The sequence below is a fragment of the Castor canadensis genome, chromosome 6 (genome assembly GCF_047511655.1).
Source record: "Castor canadensis chromosome 6, mCasCan1.hap1v2, whole genome shotgun sequence".
Taxonomy (NCBI): Eukaryota; Metazoa; Chordata; class Mammalia; order Rodentia; family Castoridae; genus Castor; species Castor canadensis.
The window spans coordinates 90,656,146-90,676,772 of NC_133391.1; the positions used below are offsets into that span (position 1 = coordinate 90,656,146).

At 32.5% G+C, this 20,627-nt stretch overlaps 1 protein-coding gene across 18 annotated transcripts in view; it reads right to left on the reverse strand.

Moving 5' to 3' along the window:
• Ppip5k2 (diphosphoinositol pentakisphosphate kinase 2) overlaps positions 1 to 20,627 on the reverse strand; it is a 79,446-nt gene that overhangs the window by 47,723 nt on the left and 11,096 nt on the right. For 17 of the 18 annotated variants that reach the window (XR_012449081.1, XM_074077013.1, XM_074077021.1 and 14 more), the window contains 11 exons: positions 18,835 to 18,925; positions 17,465 to 17,550; positions 15,437 to 15,591; positions 13,783 to 13,884; positions 7,030 to 7,191; positions 5,498 to 5,619; positions 4,183 to 4,284; positions 3,099 to 3,185; positions 2,207 to 2,282; positions 2,009 to 2,118; positions 1,229 to 1,314 (listed from right to left, as the gene is read on the reverse strand). Coding sequence is in view for 17 of the 18 variants with exons in the window: in XM_074077013.1 (XP_073933114.1) it covers positions 1,229 to 1,314; positions 2,009 to 2,118; positions 2,207 to 2,282; positions 3,099 to 3,185; positions 4,183 to 4,284; positions 5,498 to 5,619; positions 7,030 to 7,191; positions 13,783 to 13,884; positions 15,437 to 15,591; positions 17,465 to 17,550; positions 18,835 to 18,925 (1,179 nt within the window). In the remaining variant the exon portion in view is untranslated. The other variant, XM_074077022.1, reaches the window with a different exon arrangement.

A 20,627-nucleotide genomic window follows, 5' to 3' on the forward strand; every position in this document is an offset into this window, starting at 1 on the left:
ATTGCTCTTTGTCTGCTAGATTGTGAGCTTTCTGAGACCAGAGTTCAGATCTCAGCTATCTACATCAAGTACCTTCTGGCAGCACTACCACATGAAACAAAATATATTAGCTGAAGTGAAGAAGATATATATGTTTTCATGATTAGCAGTTATTTACACGACATTTAGGAAGATGTGAGATGATAACCTAACATTTATTAAATTCAAATTTTATGCAATCTAATAGATTTTATGCAAACAGTGAAACCTAGGCAAGAACACCTTTTAAAGTTTAGAATTGTGTGGCTAGGTGCTGTTGCCTATACCTGTAAAGCTTTAAGATCTGTGTCTGTTGGGTTTCAGAAATAAAGATCATTTAAAATAAACATTATAAGCACTAAAAGAATTACTAATAACTCATTTAAAGGGATAGATCAACCTTTCCCCTGAGAATAGTAAGTAGCTATACAGATGCATTACTATGCAGGCAGGAAGATTAATTTATGGAAGAATAGTTATATTTGTTTGCAGGAAGTTTTTGATTATAAACATTGAATAGGAAATTAATCTGCGGTTCTCTTAATCAAGATGTGATAAATTCAATATATCAAATGTTAAAGTAAATACATAAAGACCAACATGTTCAAACTTATATTTATGCTTAACATAATCATTACTTCAATATTTGTTACTATAATAATTACACTAAGTATATCCCTCTGATCAATCTTTCTCTGAACACTTGATTACTTACTTAGGACAGATTCTTACAAGCAGAATTAAGGTCAAAGCAGAGGAACATTTTTTTTAAGTTTTTAAAATACATTGTCAAATTACTTTTTAAAATGTATCTCAATTTATACTTCTACCAGCAGAATAAAATCCTGTCATAGTGCATTCTCATCAGCATTCTTTATTACCAGTCTAACAACAGATAGGCAAAAGAGATTATTACAGGTTGTGTAAACCTAATCTAGAAATCTAAAATTCAAAATACTCTAAAATCTAATGCTTTTTCAGTGCCGACGTGATACCACAAATGAAAATCCTATACCATAAAAGCTTGCCTCCTATACAAAGTTATATAACATAACATAGACGTGGCATAGTTAACAAAAGTCCACTTTATTTATTTTTCATTCAGCATGCCAGTCCCAAAGCTATTAAGCAGAAGATCCAAAGGTAATCAACAATGTATAGTGAGTTACTACACATACTGTAAAACATAATGGCATTAAGAATGACATACCTTCTTCTTCACTAGATGTTTTAGGACAACCGTGAGGGAGATAGGTCAATTGGACCTTACGATTTATTCCAGAAAAATGGCCATACCTGAAAAATAAAATGGCAAGCACAATGGACAATATTCATGAAGTACTGATGTGACCCTCTAAAAAGACCTAAAATCTACATAGAGGAAAAATTAATTCTCACATATTAATACTACCTTCTACTTGTAAATACCTTGGTGAACTCTGAAATATCCTAGCAGAAAATTAGTACTACAGGTAGTCATTCTAACCCATTGAAAACAAAACATAAAAACTTTTTTTAAAACAAAAGTTACACAATTCTAAAGGAATGACAAGGTACAGAAATATGCAAAAATACAAATGTGTATATCGTTAAATAATAAAGGATATAAGGTTTTAAGTGGTTAGATATGTAAAGCTTTTAATGGGAATGTTGGGTGGGTATCACCTTTACTTGATTAAAATGTAGTTTAAAACTTTTTTATTTAAACAGCACTGAATCAGGGGTCAAGTTAGTAATAATATAGCCTTTATTCTAAGCAGTACTCCATGTAAGATCCAAATATCATGTCACTTTCAATCTTCCTACTGAAATTAAAAGTAAAATAAAACAATATAAAAATCTATTTTGTCAAATTAGATTTTCACTTCATTTCAGCTATAATGATAAAGAGCAAAAAGATCAAATGGAAGAAATTAAAATAGAAAATCACACACAAAAAAGGAGAATTATAAGCAGTTATCATAATCAAGAATTTCAAAAAAATACTCACATTTCTAGTACAGTTTTAAGTTGTTCAAGTTTTGGCTTGTTTTCTTCAATTTCAGAATCATTATTTTGTCCCAGCTCCGTTAGAAGTTGTCGCGCAATATCTAGCACTTCCTATAAAGTATGTTAATGAAAGATTTGAATTTCTATTTAATATCACCATTAAAAATTTAAAACTCAACATGAAAGCAAATGGACTTGCCTGCAATTGTTTTGGCTTCTTCAGTTTTAACTTCCCTGATTTATATCCATCACACTTCTCAAAAAGATCAAAGAATCTTATAAAAATAATAGGGCACTGTTAGTCACTTGTAATAATCAATATTATCACCAAATATTTAAACTAATAAAGTAATAAACATGGTGATAGAAGTGAAAAATCCTATAGATTTTAAGTACCATGTTTCCTCTTTCACTATACCTTATTGCTCCTCTACTGACCAGACAGGATCTTGCTATTTATTGCCTAGACTGGCCTCAACTCCCTGGCTGAAGTGATCTCCTGCCTCAGCTTCACAAGTAGTTGGGACTCATGGAACCCCACTATACACACCTTTGCTCCTTTACTTTTACCAATAAAACTTAATACTTTGCTAAACCACATCAAATTAATAGTTACAACACTACTTTTAAAAGCTTTCTCACTGTGGAACCTGAACATGGATTAAATACAAAATATTTTTATATTCTCTGAAGTCAGTGAATACATGTTAAAAAATAACTTTTGTTAACATATATTTAATGGCTGAGGTTTTCAAAGTTTGTCATTTCCAGATTAAACCCTGAATAGAAATAATAGAATATTTCCACTACTTTTCTTCTAGAAAATTGAGGAAGTTAATAATTCTCAGAATGCAATAGAATACTTTTATAACAATAAATGAAAGTCAGAAAACATTGATAATTTATGGATACTGCCATGATAATTTTCAGGTATCAACCTAATCCATTTAAATGTATGCATTCAGTGGTTTAAATATCAATGTCCAAGAAATAGGAGGTAAAAGTTTTTCTATTTGATGCATTAATCAAAAGAGCTTAACTCATCAAAAATTTTAAAATTATGAATGTTAAATTATTCTCTTGAAACATACTTTTGATGTCTCACTTCCATTTTCATTTTTTGTTTTGGTGTTCGATCCCCATGACGTATGACAGCTATGACACATCTAAGTTCCATCCTAAAATGAAAAAAAAAAAGCTCTCAATTCTCTAGCAAAGATTTCTGTTGTATAAAACAAATAGCATCCAATCATTTATTTAAGGCCCTCTTATTCCATTTCAAGACGTTCCCTATGAAGAGTACTACTTACAACAACTGAGTCTTAGTTTTATGAAATCAACTCCTAAAAAGAATTACAGATGCCAAAGAGGGTAATATTAAAATTATAAATATTTCCTTTTCTTTAAAGATGTCAGAGAGCATAAACTCTGGGATAAAAGTAAATGGACTCTGACTCCTGAACTGTATTAAATATCTGCTGTGTACCATTACACCATTAAAGATTGAAATTTCATTAAATCAAAACAAAATAAAGCTTCACCAGTTGCTATATTTATACATTTGCTATATTTTGTGTATGTACAAAAACCAAGTAATTAAACTCAAATTACTAGAAGACAAAAATGCTGCTAGTTAAATCATCTGGAAAAAAGTTTATGTTAAACGACTTTGGAAAATGCTGGTTTAAAAAGAAAATTAAATAGTTCTTCCTCCCAATCAGGACTTCTCAGAATATTGAACATGTCAATATAAATCTCTAGGCTGTGAATATGAAGCATTCAGTCAACTCACCTGACTTTTAATAAGTAATTTGCCTTACTGGAGTGTTATGAAAGACTTTGGAAACATTGGTCTAATAAATGTACCTCAAGATATAACTTGAAAGGGCCAAAGTTGTATGACCACTGTGAACCTTTGAGTGATATACCTATTGGCTCCTCTTTTATTGTTATGGCTTGATGTTTCAGGATTTTATTTATAACAATGTAAGAGCTTTAATTTAGTATACCCTTATAAAAACATATAATCTGTTTCTCTACTTCAAGCTGACTCATATGAAAGCACACATAAGTAAACTATTTAATAATCATTTAGAAACTGAATTTTTATTATCATAGCCCAGACTGATGTGGAAAACTCAAGGAATTTTTTTAACAAAAGTAATTCAGACTTACATAGTTCCAGATGTAGTTGGTACAATTGGAATATCTTCCGCTTCTAAGGGTATCGACCAGGGGATATGAAATTGTGGAGCAAGCTCTCGCATTACAGTATTTCTTCAAAATCAAAAGAAAAACATTTAAATTTTGTTCAAGTAAAACTGGGTATTTAAAGATGCTATGGTAGAGACCCATAGATGTCAAACAACTTAGACTTTTATAAGTCAAAATACTTAGGAACTACATTACATAAAAATTAACTCAAAGAATCAACCTAACCAAGAAAAATTAGGAAAGTAATTCTAAATCGAAGTATCAGGGTGGTCCAATGAAATGCCCCCCATTTGGAATTTAGTTTTAAAATATAAAGCATACTATATTTAAATAAACCATGATACATTTCTAATTAAACACATACTGAAATCCAAAATTGTCTTTTTTTTTTTAAAGCCATTATCAGTTTATTAAATACCTGTGAAGCTACTGTGCGCATTTGAGGGTTGCTGGAGATCAAATGAAGGGCCTTTGAGCATGCTAAGCAGACACTCTAACACTGAGCTATAGCCCCAGCCCATACAAAGCTATTCTAGATACATTAATTTTTAACAAATCTCTACTATACTTTACAAGTATGGGGAACAATGAAGGCATATTTAAATAACTATGCTTTTTGGTTCTGTTTAAATTTAGCATTTATCATGTTAAGGTTTAGTGAACTCCCCTCAATTTTACTTTAAGTTCAAAAATCTTTGAAACATACTATAATAACTAACTCCAATTATTAAATATCTTTGTATTAAATTTCTTATGGCTTTGACATATACACTTTAAAGTTTCTTACAAATAGTCCTTGCAGGTCAGAGAATATAAAAATGGCATTTCTATATGTAATAATGTCTTTTACATTCATTTGACAGTGTTATGAGAACACCTTCAAGTAAGGTACACATGTAGAAAAAATTGTCATTCAAAAGAATCCTGAGTTTAAAAAAATCTCTATTTTACTCAGGTTCAGGTTCAGGTTCAGGTTACTTAGTTCACAAATGTTAATTTTGTACCACTAAGTAGACCAAATATATAGGAAAAACAGAGGAATGTTCTGTTTAATAATCACCATGTTATAGCACTTATAGACCTATGAAATTAAAAACTTCAGCCCTTCCTTTTTACTGATCATTCATTTACTGTCTGTGATAAGCAAAAGTATAATTCAGGGCCTGGCAGTCTTTGGTGGTTATCATTTTATGAACAGTAAAATGATACTGAATTAAACCTTCATGGTTTAATGATTATGCAAACGTAAAAAAAAAAGAGATTAATAAATTCTTACCCAAGTATTTTTGCACAATCATCATAATACTTCATGGAATTTTTCACAAAACTGAATCCATTGACATCACAGACATAGGATTGTCCATTGGCCCGTAACAAATCAAAGCCACAAACTGTTTGCTATTTAAAATAAGTTATAAACTTTAAGGTTTCATTCAAATTATGCTTTGGTTTTCCAGTCTTATTAGATCATACCATATTTCATACACACCTAAAAGTATATTATTATATATTGGTTTACTCCATAAAAAGTAAGAAATTACTTATTTGTACTTGAACACATATTTCCATAAGATTATTTAAGTACTTTATCGTGTAGCAGATGTAGAATGATAATGCATAAGGGATTATTAGCAGCCAAAAAAAGAACATAGTGTATCAAAAAGTTCTTCAACATTTACATTTTAAACAGCAAATATTTTAAAGTTCACATAAATTTCACACTTGCAGAAATAAAAATAATTTTACTTGTTCCCCCCCAAAAAAGAAAATTAATTTAAGGCCACATCCCAAAGGAACTGTCCATCACCACTACAAGTCTTTAAAAACCCTGACCACCTTATTTTGTGAGCACCTGAAATACATTTGTTTTATCTGAAGAAGAAAATCACTGAAAAGTATAAATTTCCTGCTCAGGCTGTAAGAACATTTTTATCTTCTATATTTTAAGTTCAAATCATCATATATTGGTATAATATAATTTTCCATTTTGGAATTCTGACACAAGAGACTTCAAATTATTGTTAACACACAAATATTTCTTTGTTATTTAGTAAATGGTAATATACACTAGTCTTTAAGTTATAGATTGAAGACAGGATTCCAAGAAAGATAAAATCTATCCTTTATTTAATGCAGGTTATACTACTTCTATTTAAACCTTTACTATACTGTAAATAAGATAAAAACCTGACAGTCAAATGTCACAAATTATAAATTTCATGAACACATTTTATCATAGATTGAGCCAAAGGACTGATAGCCAATGAGGGAACACTAAGGATTTTTTTTTTTAAATCAATTCCATGAAAATAAGTAATACTTAGAAACAGTATTTAAAATAAGACCTGTTAAAACTATTTCAGGAATGGGGAAGGGGAGGATAAAGGAGAGTGATGGAGGGGATGAATTCAACTATGATACATTGTAAGAGCTTTTGTAAATGGCACAATGTACCCCCAGCAAAACAAAAAGAAAAAGAATAAAATGAGATGATAATTTCAAATAAAAATAAAAATAGATTAGGCAATACACGTAAATGCTAGTTAACTGAGTTATTCTGTAACTGTAATTTCTGAATAAATTAATAAGGCTTCTTCTTATGTAATACAGAAGCAATATCTTAGTACTACAAAAACACAATATATTAGCACTACAAGCACCTCCTGAAAAATACATGAAGAGTTCATATGTACTACTTACTTTCTCATCTTACTTTTCTTAATTATAAGTCCAAATAATGTCTCTTATTCAAAAAAGAAAATTAGAATTCCTATTACAAGAGCCTATATGGCTTGTATAACATCTTACCTTAAAAGCAAGGCAGACTTTCCAAGCAATTAATTTTTCTCGTGCATTGAGAATAACAGGGTATCTCACTTCTTTTCCTTCACTATCTCTCTCTACCTTGCCATCAAGTGCTGGAGATTTCCGAGCTTCTGCGTGAGCATAATCTGGACCCACTGTGTAAACCTTTCATGAACATTAAATATATATAATACATATCACTGGTTAAATATATAACCAGCAATAAAGTCACAGAAAAAAATTCAGACACATTTTTCTATTTCACATACCAAAATTCCTGATGCATTGGGAAAGATTATAATGCAAAACTTGTAAAGCGAGGTTTTGTGCGCTAGAAAATCATTACACTGAGAATTGCAGTCCTAAAATTTTTATGTTTAACATAGGAGAGAAGAAATAACTGCAAAATATTATGGAAGGAAAAAACTGCCAAAAGAAAGATTTTTAAAAGGGTGGGAATGACTCTGAATGTAGACAAGAAAAGGAAAGGGATTCTTTCTCCTTTTTCTTTTCTTTTTTGGTGATAATGGGGTTTGAACTCAGGGCCTTGTACTTGTTAAGCCAGTGCTCTACCACAGGAGCCATGCCACCATTCCTTTCTATTTTAGGGGTTTTTTCAGATAGGGTCTCCTATTTTCTTTGTCTTGACTGGCCTAGGCCCATGATTATGCCTCCAGGGTAACTGGTATTACAGAAATGTCCACAATACCTGGCCTGTTTTATTCAGATGGGGTCTCACTAACTTTTTGGATAGGCTGACCTGGAACTACAACCCTCCTGATCTCTACCTCCTGAGTAGCCAGGAAAGCTATCCTAAACAGAGGCAATAAGCGCACAGGACAGATGAATGAAACATGGGGTTATTCAGGTAAGTGAAACTTATTTAATGTAGTTTATACTATAAGATAGGAGATTGCTAAGACACAAGACAGACTGAACTATTTTGTATATTAATCTTATGAATCTGGGTATTATCCTGTGGCCAATGAGAATTTACCAGACAATTTTCAAGGACAGGTTCATGATCAAATTTCTTCTTTAAAAAAAAAAGAGTCTGGTTGGAGAAGACTGGAGGTAAAGCTGTTAAGAACACATTTGTCACCAATCAAAACCATGGACATTTTGACATCACGTTATAGTTGTCACGGATCTGAAAACACTATTTACATCATTACCACTTGAAAACAGGTGGGTATAGAACAGTTGTCCCTGACATTTTATTATTTCATACCTCTTTAAGGAATCGTATATATAATTTTTATATTAAAAAATTGAGTTTTAAGTATTTTAATAACTATATTTCAATAAAATTTGTCTACTTGCAATCCTGTGTATTTATTTTTAACATTTAAAAGAGACTATAGGCTTCCAACTTCCAAAGGTGTTCATGGTATAAAACAGATTAACAGTCCTTAAGCAAAAAGAAAGAAATCCGGAAAAGAAGTGAGACATGGCTACAGGGTTACATCTTTTTCTGGGATTACTGGCAAACTAAAAATACAAATTCAAAATCTACCTGGTTTCTGACTTAACATGAATTGAGTTATGAATTTTCCACTCAGTGCTAAATAATTCCCATTCAGTCAATGTGCTACTTTGAATTTTCAGAGTTGATGTCCTCTGAGTGAGTGGCATGATACTTTTTTTTTTTTTTCTCACAGTGGCTGTACCTTCTTTTTTTTTTATTTTTTTATTATTCATATGTGCATACGATGCTTGGGTCTTTTCTCCCCCCTGCCCCAAACCCCTCCCTTACAACCCACCCAGCCCCCTCCCTCTCCCTCAATACCCAGCAGAAACTATTTTGCCCTTATCTCTAATTTTGTTGTAGAGAGAGTATAAGCAATAATAGGAAGGAACAAGTGTTTTTGATGGTTGAAATAAGGATCGCTATACAGGGAGTTGACTCACATTAATTTCCTGTGTGTGTGTGTTACCTTCTAGGTTAATTCTTTTTGATATCACCTTTTCTCTAGTACCTGTTCCCCTTCTCCTATTGGCCTCAGTTGCTTTTAAGGTATCTTTTTTAGTTTCTATGCGTTGAGGGCAACAAATGCTAGCTAATTTTTTAGGTGTCTTACCTATCCTCATATCTCCCTTGTGTGTACTCACTTTTATCTTGTGATCAAAGTTCAATCCCCTTGTTGTGTTTGCCCTTGATCTAATGTCCGCATATGAGGGAGAACATAGGATTTTTGGTCTTTTGGGTCAGGCTGACCTCACTCAGAATGATGTTCTCCAATTCCATCCATTTACCAGCAAATGATAACATTTCATTCTTCTTCATGGCTGCATGAAATTCCATTGTGTATAGATACCACATTTTCTTGATCCATTCGTCATAGGTGGGGCATCTTGGCTGTTTCCATAACTTGGCTATTGTGAATAGTGCCGCAATAAACATGGGTGTGCAGGTGCCTCTGGAGTAACCTGTGTCACAGTCTTTTGGGTATATCCCCAAGAGTGGTATTGCTGGATCAAATGGTAGATCAATGTTTAGCTTTTTAAGTAGCCTCCAAATTTTTTTCCACAGTGGTTATACTAGTTTACATTCCCACCAACAGTGTAATCCTCGCCAACACCTGTTGTTGGTGGTGCTGCTAATGATGGCTATTCTAACAAGAGTAATGTGGAATCTTAGTGTAGTTTTAATTTACATTTCCTTTATTGCTAGAGATGGTGAGCATTTTTTCATGTGTTTTTTTGGCCATTTAAATTTCTTCTTTTGAGAAAGTTCTGCTTAGTTCACTTGCCCATTTCTTTATTGGTTCATTAGTTTTGGGAGAATTTAGTTTTTTAAGTTCCCTATATATTCTGGTTATCAGTCCTTTGTTTGATGTGTAGCTCGCAAATATTTTCTCCCAATCTGGGGGTGTTCTCTTCAGTTTACAGACCATTTCTTTTGTTGAGCAGAAGCTTTTTAGTTTTATGAAGTCCCATTTATCTATGCTATCTCTTAGTTGTTGTGCTGCTGGGGTTCCATTGAGAAAGTTCTTACCTATACCTACTAACTCCAGAGTATTTCCTACTCTTTCCTGTATCAACTTTAGAGTTTGTGGTCTGATATTAAGATCCTTGATCATTTTGAGTTAACATTGGTATAGGGTGATATACATGGATCTAGTTTCAGTTTTTTGCAGACTGCTAACCAGTTTTCCCAGCAGTTTTTGTTGAAGAGGCTGTTTTTCCTCCATCATGTATTTTTAGTGCCTTTGTCAAAGACAAGTTGGTTATAGTTGTGTGGCTTCATATTTGGGTCCTCTATTCTGTTCCACTGATCTTCATGTCTATTTTTGTGCCAGTAGATTACTTTTGGGAGTATAGACATTTTTACCATGTGGATTCTACCAATCCATGAGCATGGGAGATCGCTCCACTTTCTATAGTCTTCCTTAATCTCTTTCTTCAGAAGTTTATAGTTTTCCTTGTAGAGGTTGTTCACATCCTTTGTTAGGTTTACACCTAGGTATTTGATTTTTTTTGAGGCTATTGTAAATGGAATTGTTTTCATGTATTCTTTTCAGTTTGTTCATTATTAGTGTACAGAAATGCTAATGATTTTTCTATGTTGATTTTATATGCTACTACCTTGCTATAGCTCTTGATGGTGTCTAGGAGCTTCTGAGTAGAGTTTTTTGGGTCTTTAAGGTATATAGGATCATGTCATCTGGAAATAGGGATATTTTGACAGTTTCTTTACCTATTTGTATTCCTTTTATTCCTTCTTCTTGCCTAATTGCTCTGGCTAGGAATTCCAGTACTATGTTAAATAGGAGTGGAGATAGTGGGCAACCTTGTCTAGTTTCTGATTTTAGAGGGAATGGTTTCAGTTTTTCTCCATTAAGTATAATGCTGGCTGTAGGTTTGTAATATAAAGCTTTTATAATGTTGAGGTACTCTCCTTCTATTCCTAGTTTTCCTAGAGCTTGTATCATGAAATGGTGTTGGATCTTATCAAAGGCTTTTTCTGCATCTATTGAGATGATCAAGTGGTTTTTGTCTTTGCTTCTGTTAATGTGGTTTATTACATTTATTGATTTTCATATGTTGAACCACCCCTGCATTCCTGGGATGAAGCCTACTTGGTCGTGGTGAATAATCTTTCTGATGTATTGTTGAATTCGGTTTGCCATTATTTTGCTGAGGATTTTTGCATTAATGTTCATTAAGGAGATTGGCCTATAGTTCTCCTTTTTGGAGGTGTCTTTGCCTGGTTTTGGGATAAGTGTAATACTGGCTTCATAAAATGTGTTTGGCAGTTTTCCTTCCCTTTCTATTTCATGGAACAGTTTAAGGAGGGTTGGTATCAGTTCTTCTTTAAAGGTCTGATAGAATTCAGCAGAGAATCCATCAGGTCCTGGACTTTTCTTTTTGGGGAGACTTTTGATTGCTGCTTCAATTTCATTTTGTGTTATAGATCTTATCAGGTGATTAATTTCCTGTTGGTTCAGTTTTGGATGATCATATGTATCTAGAAATCTGTCCATTTCTTTAAGATTTTCAAATTTATTTGAATACAGGTTCTCAAAGTAGTCTCTGATGATTTCCTGGACTTCCATGGTGTTTGTTGTTATCTCCCCTTTTGCATTCCTGATTCTACTAATTTGGGTTTTTTCTCTTCTCATTTTAGTCAGGTTTGCCAGGGGTCTGTCGATCTTATTTATTTTTTCAAAGAACCAACTTTTTGTTTCATTAATTCTTTGTATGGTTTTTTTGGTTTCTATTTCATTGATTTCAGCTCTTATTTTTATTATTTCTCTCCTATTTGTTTTGGGATTTGCTTGTTCTTGTTTTTCTAGGAGTTTGAGATGTATCATTAGGTCATTGATTTGGGATCTTTCAGTCTTTTTTAATATATGCACTCATGGCTATAAACTTTCCTCTCAGGACTGCCTTTGCTGTGTCCCATAGGTTCCGGTAGGTGTGTTTTCATTTTCATTGACTTCCAGGAACTTTTTAATTTCCTCTTTTATTTTATCGATGACCCATTGTTCATTAAGTAATGAGTTATTCAGTTTCCAGCTGTTTGCATATTTTTTGTCTTTATTTTTTTGTTGAGTTCTAGTTTTACTGCATTGTGATCAGATAGTATACATGGTATAATTTCTATTTTCTTATATTTGCTGAGGCTTGCTTTGTGCCCTAAGATATGATCCATTTTGGAGAAGGTTCCATGGGCTGCTAAGAAGAATGTATATTGTGTAGAAGTTGGATAAAATGTTCTGTAGACATCAAGTAGGTCCATTTGATCTATTCTATGTTTTAGATCTAGGATTTCTTCATTGATTTTTTATTTAGATGACCAGTCTTGATGATGTTGAGGTTTTAAAGTCTAACTACTGTGTTGTAGTTAATATGTGCTTTTAGGTCCTTCAGGGTATGTTTGATGAAATTGGGTGTGCTAACATTGGGTGCATATAGGTTGATAATTATTATTTCCTTTTGGCCTATTTCCCCTTTTATTAGTATGGAATGTCCTTCTTTATCTCGTTTGATCAATGTAGGTTTGAAGTCTACTTTGTCAGAGATAAGTATTGCTACTCCTGCCTGTTTTCGGGGGCCATTGGCTTGGTAAATCTTCTTCCAGCCTTTCATCTAAGCCTATGCTTATTTCTGTCGGTGAGATGGGTCTCCTGTAAACAACAAATTGTTGGATCTTCCTTTTTAATCCATTTTGTCAAGCGGTGCCTTTTGATGGGTGAATTAAGTCCATTAACATTAAGCGTTAGTACTGATAGTTATGTGGTGATTCCAGTCATTTAGTTGTCTTAGTTGTTTGAAGCTTTGATTGTGTGTACCTAAGTTGAGGTTACTCTCTACTTTCTTGCTTTTTCTTTTCCTGTAGTTTGGTGCTGCCTGTCCTTTCATGGTTATGTTGGGTTTCACTTTCTGTGTGCAGAATCCCTTGAAGAATCTTTTGTAGTGGTGGCTTTGTGGTCACATACTGTTTTAGTTTCTGCTTATCATGGAAGACTTTTATTGTTCCATCTATTTTGAATGATAGTTTTGCTGGGTAGAGTATCCTGGGGTTGAAGTTATTTTCATTCAGTGCCCGGACGATCTCTCCCCAAGGTCTTCTTGCTTTTAATGTTTCTGTTGAGAAGTTCTGTGATTTTGATGGATTTGCCTTTGTATGTTATTTATTTTTCCTCTTACAGCCTTCAATATTCTTTCCCTAGTTTCTGAATTTGTTGTTTTAATGATGATATGTCGTGGGGTAGTTCTATTTTGATCTGGTCTGTTTGGTGTTCTGGAGGCGTCTTGCATTTGTATGGGAATATCTTTCTCTACATATGGGAAATTTTCTCTTATCATTTTGTTGAATATATTACGCATTCCCTTTGCTTGCACCTCTTCTCCTTCGATGCTCATGATTCTCAGGTTTGGGGCATGACACTTTCTTGACGCTAGTCAGGGGCCTGCACTATAGCCTCCAGTCAGCTACACATGCTCTATAGTGCACCAGGTTGATTTTCAATAGGTCATTAAGTGCTTTTGCAACTCACATTTTTTTCTTCTTCTTTTGAGGCTGGGTCTCATTTGTAGCCCAATCTTGCCTCAAGCTCAAGATCTTCCTGACTCAGTCATGCCACCAGAATGCAGATATTACAGATGTGCACTATCCTACCCAGCTAACTACAGTGTTTATCAAGATGTAACACCATCATAAATCAAGAAGCACTGTACTTTAATTCAGGTACCTTAACATCAGCACTACCCTAAATACAGAATTAAAATATACTTGATAAATCCTACCTTAACATCCGTACCATCTGTGGGCATAAACTCTTCATATATATATGAGCCTGTTTTTCGTACATTGCTTTCTGGGGAATATACACTACTTCTACTGCCAATCTGAAAGTAAAATATGTCCATCAATATAAAAACCAAATAATTTTCCTCATTCTTATAATATAACCCTTGTTAACCATCTATTTCCATACAGTGCTTATTATAAATTTTGGCACTGTATTATTCTTAACTGTATCTGTAACTCACATGTAAATTAAAGATATCCATGTTGCTACATGTAACACAGGCTATTCCTTTTCACTACTATAGAATTTTCTAATATGTAAGTAAACCAAAATTCATCCATTCAACTAATTAATGTGCATTTAGATTATTTTCTAAGTTTTGAGCATTACAAGTATGTTGCTTTAAACATAGTGTCAACACACCACATGTGTGCACTTTTGTTTCAAAACTGATAGGTGGCTCATGTTCAACTATTCATATCCTGCCAAAATCTTTGAAAACTTCTTTAACACTTATCAGCAATATATGAATCCAACTGTTCTACACTGTCAACATTTTTGTCTATACTTGATATTGTTAAACTCTTAAATATTTGCCATTATAATGGCTATTAAATTTTTTGTGTGTGTTATTAATTTGCATTTCCATGATTGGTTATAATGCATCTTAAATTCAGATACATTACTAAATTATGTTGATAAGAAGCTGCCAATGATGTTTGTGCCTGGACTACCAACTACCTCAATTATTATTTTTTCTATCTTTGTCAATACATAAAGTAATACAGTGCCATTGTATTTCAGATTTGACTTGCATTTATTTTATTATGGCTACATTAAGCATGCATTCATGTATGCAAATGTTATTGGCTTTTTTTTTCTTTGAACTAATTTTTCTAGGTTATATTTCTAAATGACTGCTTATCTGTTTTTTGGGGTGTTTTTGTGGTACAGGAATTTGAACTCAGGGCTTTGCACTTGCCAGGCTGTCATTCTACAGCCTGAGCCACACCTCCAAGATTGCTTATCTTTGGCCAAATTTCTAGTCTGACAGAAATACAAATGGGAGATAGAAGAAAAATCAAGTAACTTTCTTGGTACTCTTCAGGGAGGAATTTTGTTTCAAAACACTAAAAAACTACAATGATTCCTTGCTTTTCTAACAGAGTATGGCATCAATTTTATAAATTTACCTGTAAATGACACAATTTTTTTTTGTGTGTGTGGTGCTGGGGCTCAAACTCAAGGACTTCACCTTGTGCCACTCCACCAGCCTTTTTTTGTGATGGGTATTTTCGAGATAGGGTCTTGCCAACTATTTGCCCAGGCTGGCTTTGAACCGTGATCCTCCAGACCTCTGCCTCCTAAATAGCTAGGATTACAGGTGTGAGTGACCAGCACCCAGCAATACATTTTTGAAAGTTCAATATTTAGTCATAAAATCAAATAACTTGATCATAAATCAAATTACTCGATTACTTTACCTCTTTTTTCTTCTCGCAGCACTGGGGTTTGAACTTAGGGCCTCAAACTTGCTAAGCAGGCACTCTTACCACTTGAGCCATTCCATCAGCCCTAACTTGATTACATTTAATAAAATTTATACAACAATGAAGAACATTATTCATACAAAGGTCACAAAGATTTACCTTTCTAAAGAGTCTTTGACTTCCACCTCCAGCAGATGTTGGATAATAAATGTAAACATTGTGATCTTCTGCACTGACAGGCTTTTCTACAAATGGCTTTTGGAAAACCTCCCCGTTTACTTCTACATGATCTTCTCCTTCAATCAGATTGCACTCTAAAATTCAAATGCAATAACAAGAAAAATTACACTTTCATTACATTACTTAGATACCATTTTTTAATAATAAAAAGCAATAAAATTTATTATTCTAACTTCCAGTTTTGCTCTACCAGCAAGAGCGAATTTATTGGTGGAGATATAGCTCAGTGGCATAACAAGCATAGGCCCTAGGTTAGATACTTAGCACCAAAGGAAAAAAAAAACAACACAGCAATCCTACCTTATTTAATAACATTCATAAGACTAAGAAATGGTTGCAGCAAGGATTCTTAACTCTAGCTTCATGCTATAATCATTTACTCTGGGAAGCTTTTGAAAAATGACTGATACAAAATCTCAGGGATTAGGGTGTAACATATTTTTAAAAAGCTCCTTTTGTGATTTTGATTTGCAGCCAAGGCTAAAATCCTGTTCTTTTAATCCACCAAAGTCTAATGCCATCTCACAGCAATCTTCATCATTAAGATATTTCTTATTGTACATCTACATTAATGAGAGTCTTGACTACGATAGCTTACATCCTAAAAACAAAAGGATTATAGAAACAGATGCATAGAACAGAACCTGTAGGGAAGCAGAGTTAGCATAACAAATTACAGAATTCCATCAACATTTATGTAATATATGATGGTCTAGTACGACATTATTAACTGCAATTTTAAGTGTTTTATTTGAGTATACAAAACTTTCATTCCAAAATTAGTACCTTGTAACTTGATATATGAATTCTAGTTCTGAAAGTTCTTTTTCCTTTGTTTTATAATTTTTTTTAATTTAAATTGCTTACGATTATGGAGGACTTTTTTTTTTACTACAAGAGAGATCAAGAAGAAAAATAAACTTGAATAAAATACTTGCTTGATTTTAATTGAAGATATTTACACAAACAACATACACCAACATCTGTGGCATAAATGACACAAAGAACTGTTCCTTCCTCTGAATATTACGGACTTGCCATTTCACGTCACTGTGACACAGGATTCAAAGTCAGACATGAAATGATGTCATCAAAAGAGACTGAGATGTTAACTCCAGGATGGTACCATCTTCTAGAAAATGTATAGGATTATTCATATCCCAGATACCACAAACATTGAAATTATTCAACTTTGAAAAGTAACTCATACATAGAGTAAGCAATCCATTCAGGAAGTTAATTTTTCACCTCTAGAAAAGTGAGAAAGTTCCCTGTGTCAGATGATAAATATTGTATCTCATTTTTAATAAAAATTGCTTGCAGGTAAATTGTCAAAATTTCCCATAACACTATTGCCAGAATATTAACTCTTAAGACAAACATTAGTCTAAGATATGCAAAGCTTAACTTAGTATTAGATACTTGGTATGTATTAGATAACCAGGAAAAAAGGAGAACCAGGTGCTTTAAAGTACAGTATTATTTTAAAATTCCTTATCATTAGATATTTAATCATGGCATTGTAGCATAAAGTTTCTAAGTCATGGATGAATCACTTTGTTTTTCCTAATCAATACAAATTTACCAACAATAAAATTTCAAAATTCATCTTGAAATTATTAGTTAGAATTTTAGTTCACAGTATTGCTTTTTGTTTTGTTTTGTTTTTGAAATAGGAACTTGCTGGGTAGCTCAGCTACCTGTATCCAGGCTGATCTCAAATTCCCAATCCTCCTACTTCAGCCTCTGTGTTGGAATTTCAGGAGTATGCCACCATGCTGGGCTCAGTATCACATTTTAACAGCATATATGCTTATTTGTTTAGATAATTAAACAAAACTATTAAATGGAATTCTATGAATTCTCAAGTTCCTTCTACTTAATGTAGGGAAGTGGCCAAAAGTATGCCAAACAGCAAAAGGCAACATAAGTAAATCTTACTCTTACCTTTGGGATTATTTGGATCACGGTTCAAAATTGCATAACGAGGAAGTAAAATACCTTCAGCTTGAAGAATACTATATACTTCTCTCCTAAAGAAAAAGAAAAATATCGTTATTTTACTGCTCTTTTTCATATGAGTATACTGTTGTACAACTATAGTCTTACTCTTCACTACTAAAAAGGGTATGTATATCAATTCATTTTATTTTTTTAAATAAACATATCATTTTGAATACTGAAGAAATGGCTTCTAAAGAAAAGTATGCACCATACTAAAATAAGAATGCAAATGTACCAAAAGAAATGGTTAAATAAAGTTGATATATCATGATGGAATATAACCTAACTACCAAAAATGTAGTTAATATTGAAAACGTATTAATAAGTAAAATTGTATTATGCTAATTAACACATATAAAAAGTGTATTATGTTACTATTTAATGATATGGGGAAATATTTACAGTATGCCAAGAGAAAATGGCTCGAGTTTTGTAAGATGTGAGTGTATATACATACTGCTTTCTATATGAAAAATATGGTAGATACAGTGACATGATCAAATAGTTTTCTTTCTGCTTTTATTTTTTTAAACTTCATGCATTTTTAAATACATAGATAATATGTATAAGACTCATTACTATGTAAACCAAAGACATTTAAAATTTAAAATTTTTAGATAATACTACTATTCTCGAAGAATAAAAAATAGAAAAACAAAAACTACAGGGTGTTATACTTTTATAAAGTATTTTCGTGTGAGTAATCTTGTAATATTAACAGAAAAGAAAATAGAATGCTGGTGAAATTATGAGTAGCTATCAGAATGAAATACCAATTAAATGAAATAGATAAATATACTCATATTTTATAATAGCTTTTAGAAATCTACACTTTTAGGTTCTTCAATGAATGCTAAGATATACAGTAATTTTTTTTTCTAATGGGTATACTGTAATGTTAGTTATAGGACTGGGAGTGGGGCTCAAATGATAGAGTGCCTGCCTAGCAGTGTGAGGTCCTGAGTTCAAACCCCAGTACTGAAAAAAAAGCAACAAAGACACACACACACCCAAAAAGTCTAGTTATAATAAGTAAATCCTAGTTTCATCATCCAAGGGTTTAGTAGGATTTGGAAATTTAATTCCTTATCTCACTACTTGGAAACTAATAATTTTGGACAAATCAAATGATTTGCCTGATTCTCAAGTTTCCACATTTGTAAAATTAGCTAACAAATACCTATTTCTGAGTAGTACTTTAAGGATACAGTGAATTAATGCATGTGAAAACACCTGATGCCGTATCAGTGCATAGCAGGTACTAAATAAATTTTAATTTTCCTTTCCTTAATTCAGCCAACTTTACCACTCACCTATCTTGTATGAGATACTGCATATTCAAGTCATTGATTACAAATGGATTCCTGAGTTTTGCATAGGCAACTGCTTTGTCCAGTGGAAATCCTAAGAACACATATTATTAACATATTCTGTACAATCTCAAAATAAGTTGATGTCTATAAATTTAGCAACTTGATTCAATGCCACAACCCATAAAAGAATAATTTCATTATCCACATTTCTACTTTCTATAAAAGACATGGAATAATGCAAACTCTAACTTATAAATTTTACTCTTTCCTAATTAATGCCATTGAAAAGGCACACCAAGTGACTATATTATTAAATTAAAGCACTGACAGGTTAGTAAATGTCTGATTATTCAAAATCTTAACTGATGAAGGTAAAATTTCCTCACAAAGAAAAATCTATAATCTAAAGTAATCTAAAGCATCACAATCACTTGGTGATTTTTTAAAAATGCACTGTATATACAACTCCTTTTTAATTTGATATTTTAATGCTAACACATAAATTTGCTGATATTCAAAAAACTTATGTACTTTTAAAAATAGCAGCAAAAGGGAAAAAATGAATGCACATACAACACATAATGCTCAAAATACAAATGTATGAGCAGAATCATGCTGCTGGCAGGTCAATGTTAAGATATCAAAAATTAAATTTCTAGATTTTGGTAAAATTACTAGTTGAAGTGAAAATGAATAAAATACAGATATGGTAAAGAGACCAAAAAAAATCCTAAAGAATTTTAATGATTATATTTTACTCTAATTGACACTGTCTTTAATTTTACCCATCAATACACATTATTAAGAAAGGCAATACACTATAGCAGTTAAGAGTATGAACCAGTGTTCAAGTACTGCCTCCATCTTTCACTAGCTACATAATCTTGTGAATAGTTATTAAATATCTCTAATCTATGACCTTAGCTGTAAATGAGCACTACATTGGTCTTACCTAGTGGGATTTTTTAGGAATTAAATAAAAGAGTATATATAAAACACTTAGCATAGAATCAGGCACAGTAAGTGCTCAAAAAAAAAAAAATACTACCTGTTATTATTCTGTGACAATATATTAATGAATATCTCTCTTATCTATGGAAAAGGAAAAACATTGGCAAGCATGCACAACTTTAGAATTTTACCACTGAATTCAAAGTATATCGGTGAAGACACTGCATTTCTGCAGCATTTTGAAAAGTTAGAAAAGTATTAAAGCACATTGAAATTATAATAAAAAGTTATGTCCAGTTAAACAAGATTTATTCCTAAATTATCTTTAGGTTTTAAATTTTAAAAACAGACACTCTCTATCATAATCAGCTCTGGACACCAGTTACAAATCCTTCAAGTTTTATAAATACTCTCAGAATTCATCACTTGTGAAGATGTCTTAGTGTCTATGGTTTGAAATCTCCTCCTGGAAGTCAGCGAACAGAAAACACCTCCAATCAGTTCCCCGCTTCTGTCATTAAAGAGGAAGTTTTTCCTTACTAAAAGATGTATATGGGACATGACTTTAGACATAGCACCTAGTTTTTAGAGGCAAATATGGCTCTCTTTGAAATAATGAAAATCAATTTGTACTGTGGGAGCACAAAAAACCTCAACCCTTCCCCATCTTCTTCCAGTTGAAGTGACACTTTAGCACAGGTCAGCACTAAGTTATTTTGGTAAAAGATCATGGTTAAAAATGGATACATTCATAATTAAGAACACATTTTTAAAATTATAGTTCTTAGTAGAAAATTCAATTAAATCACAGGTGTTTATTATAAACTTTCAGATGTATATTT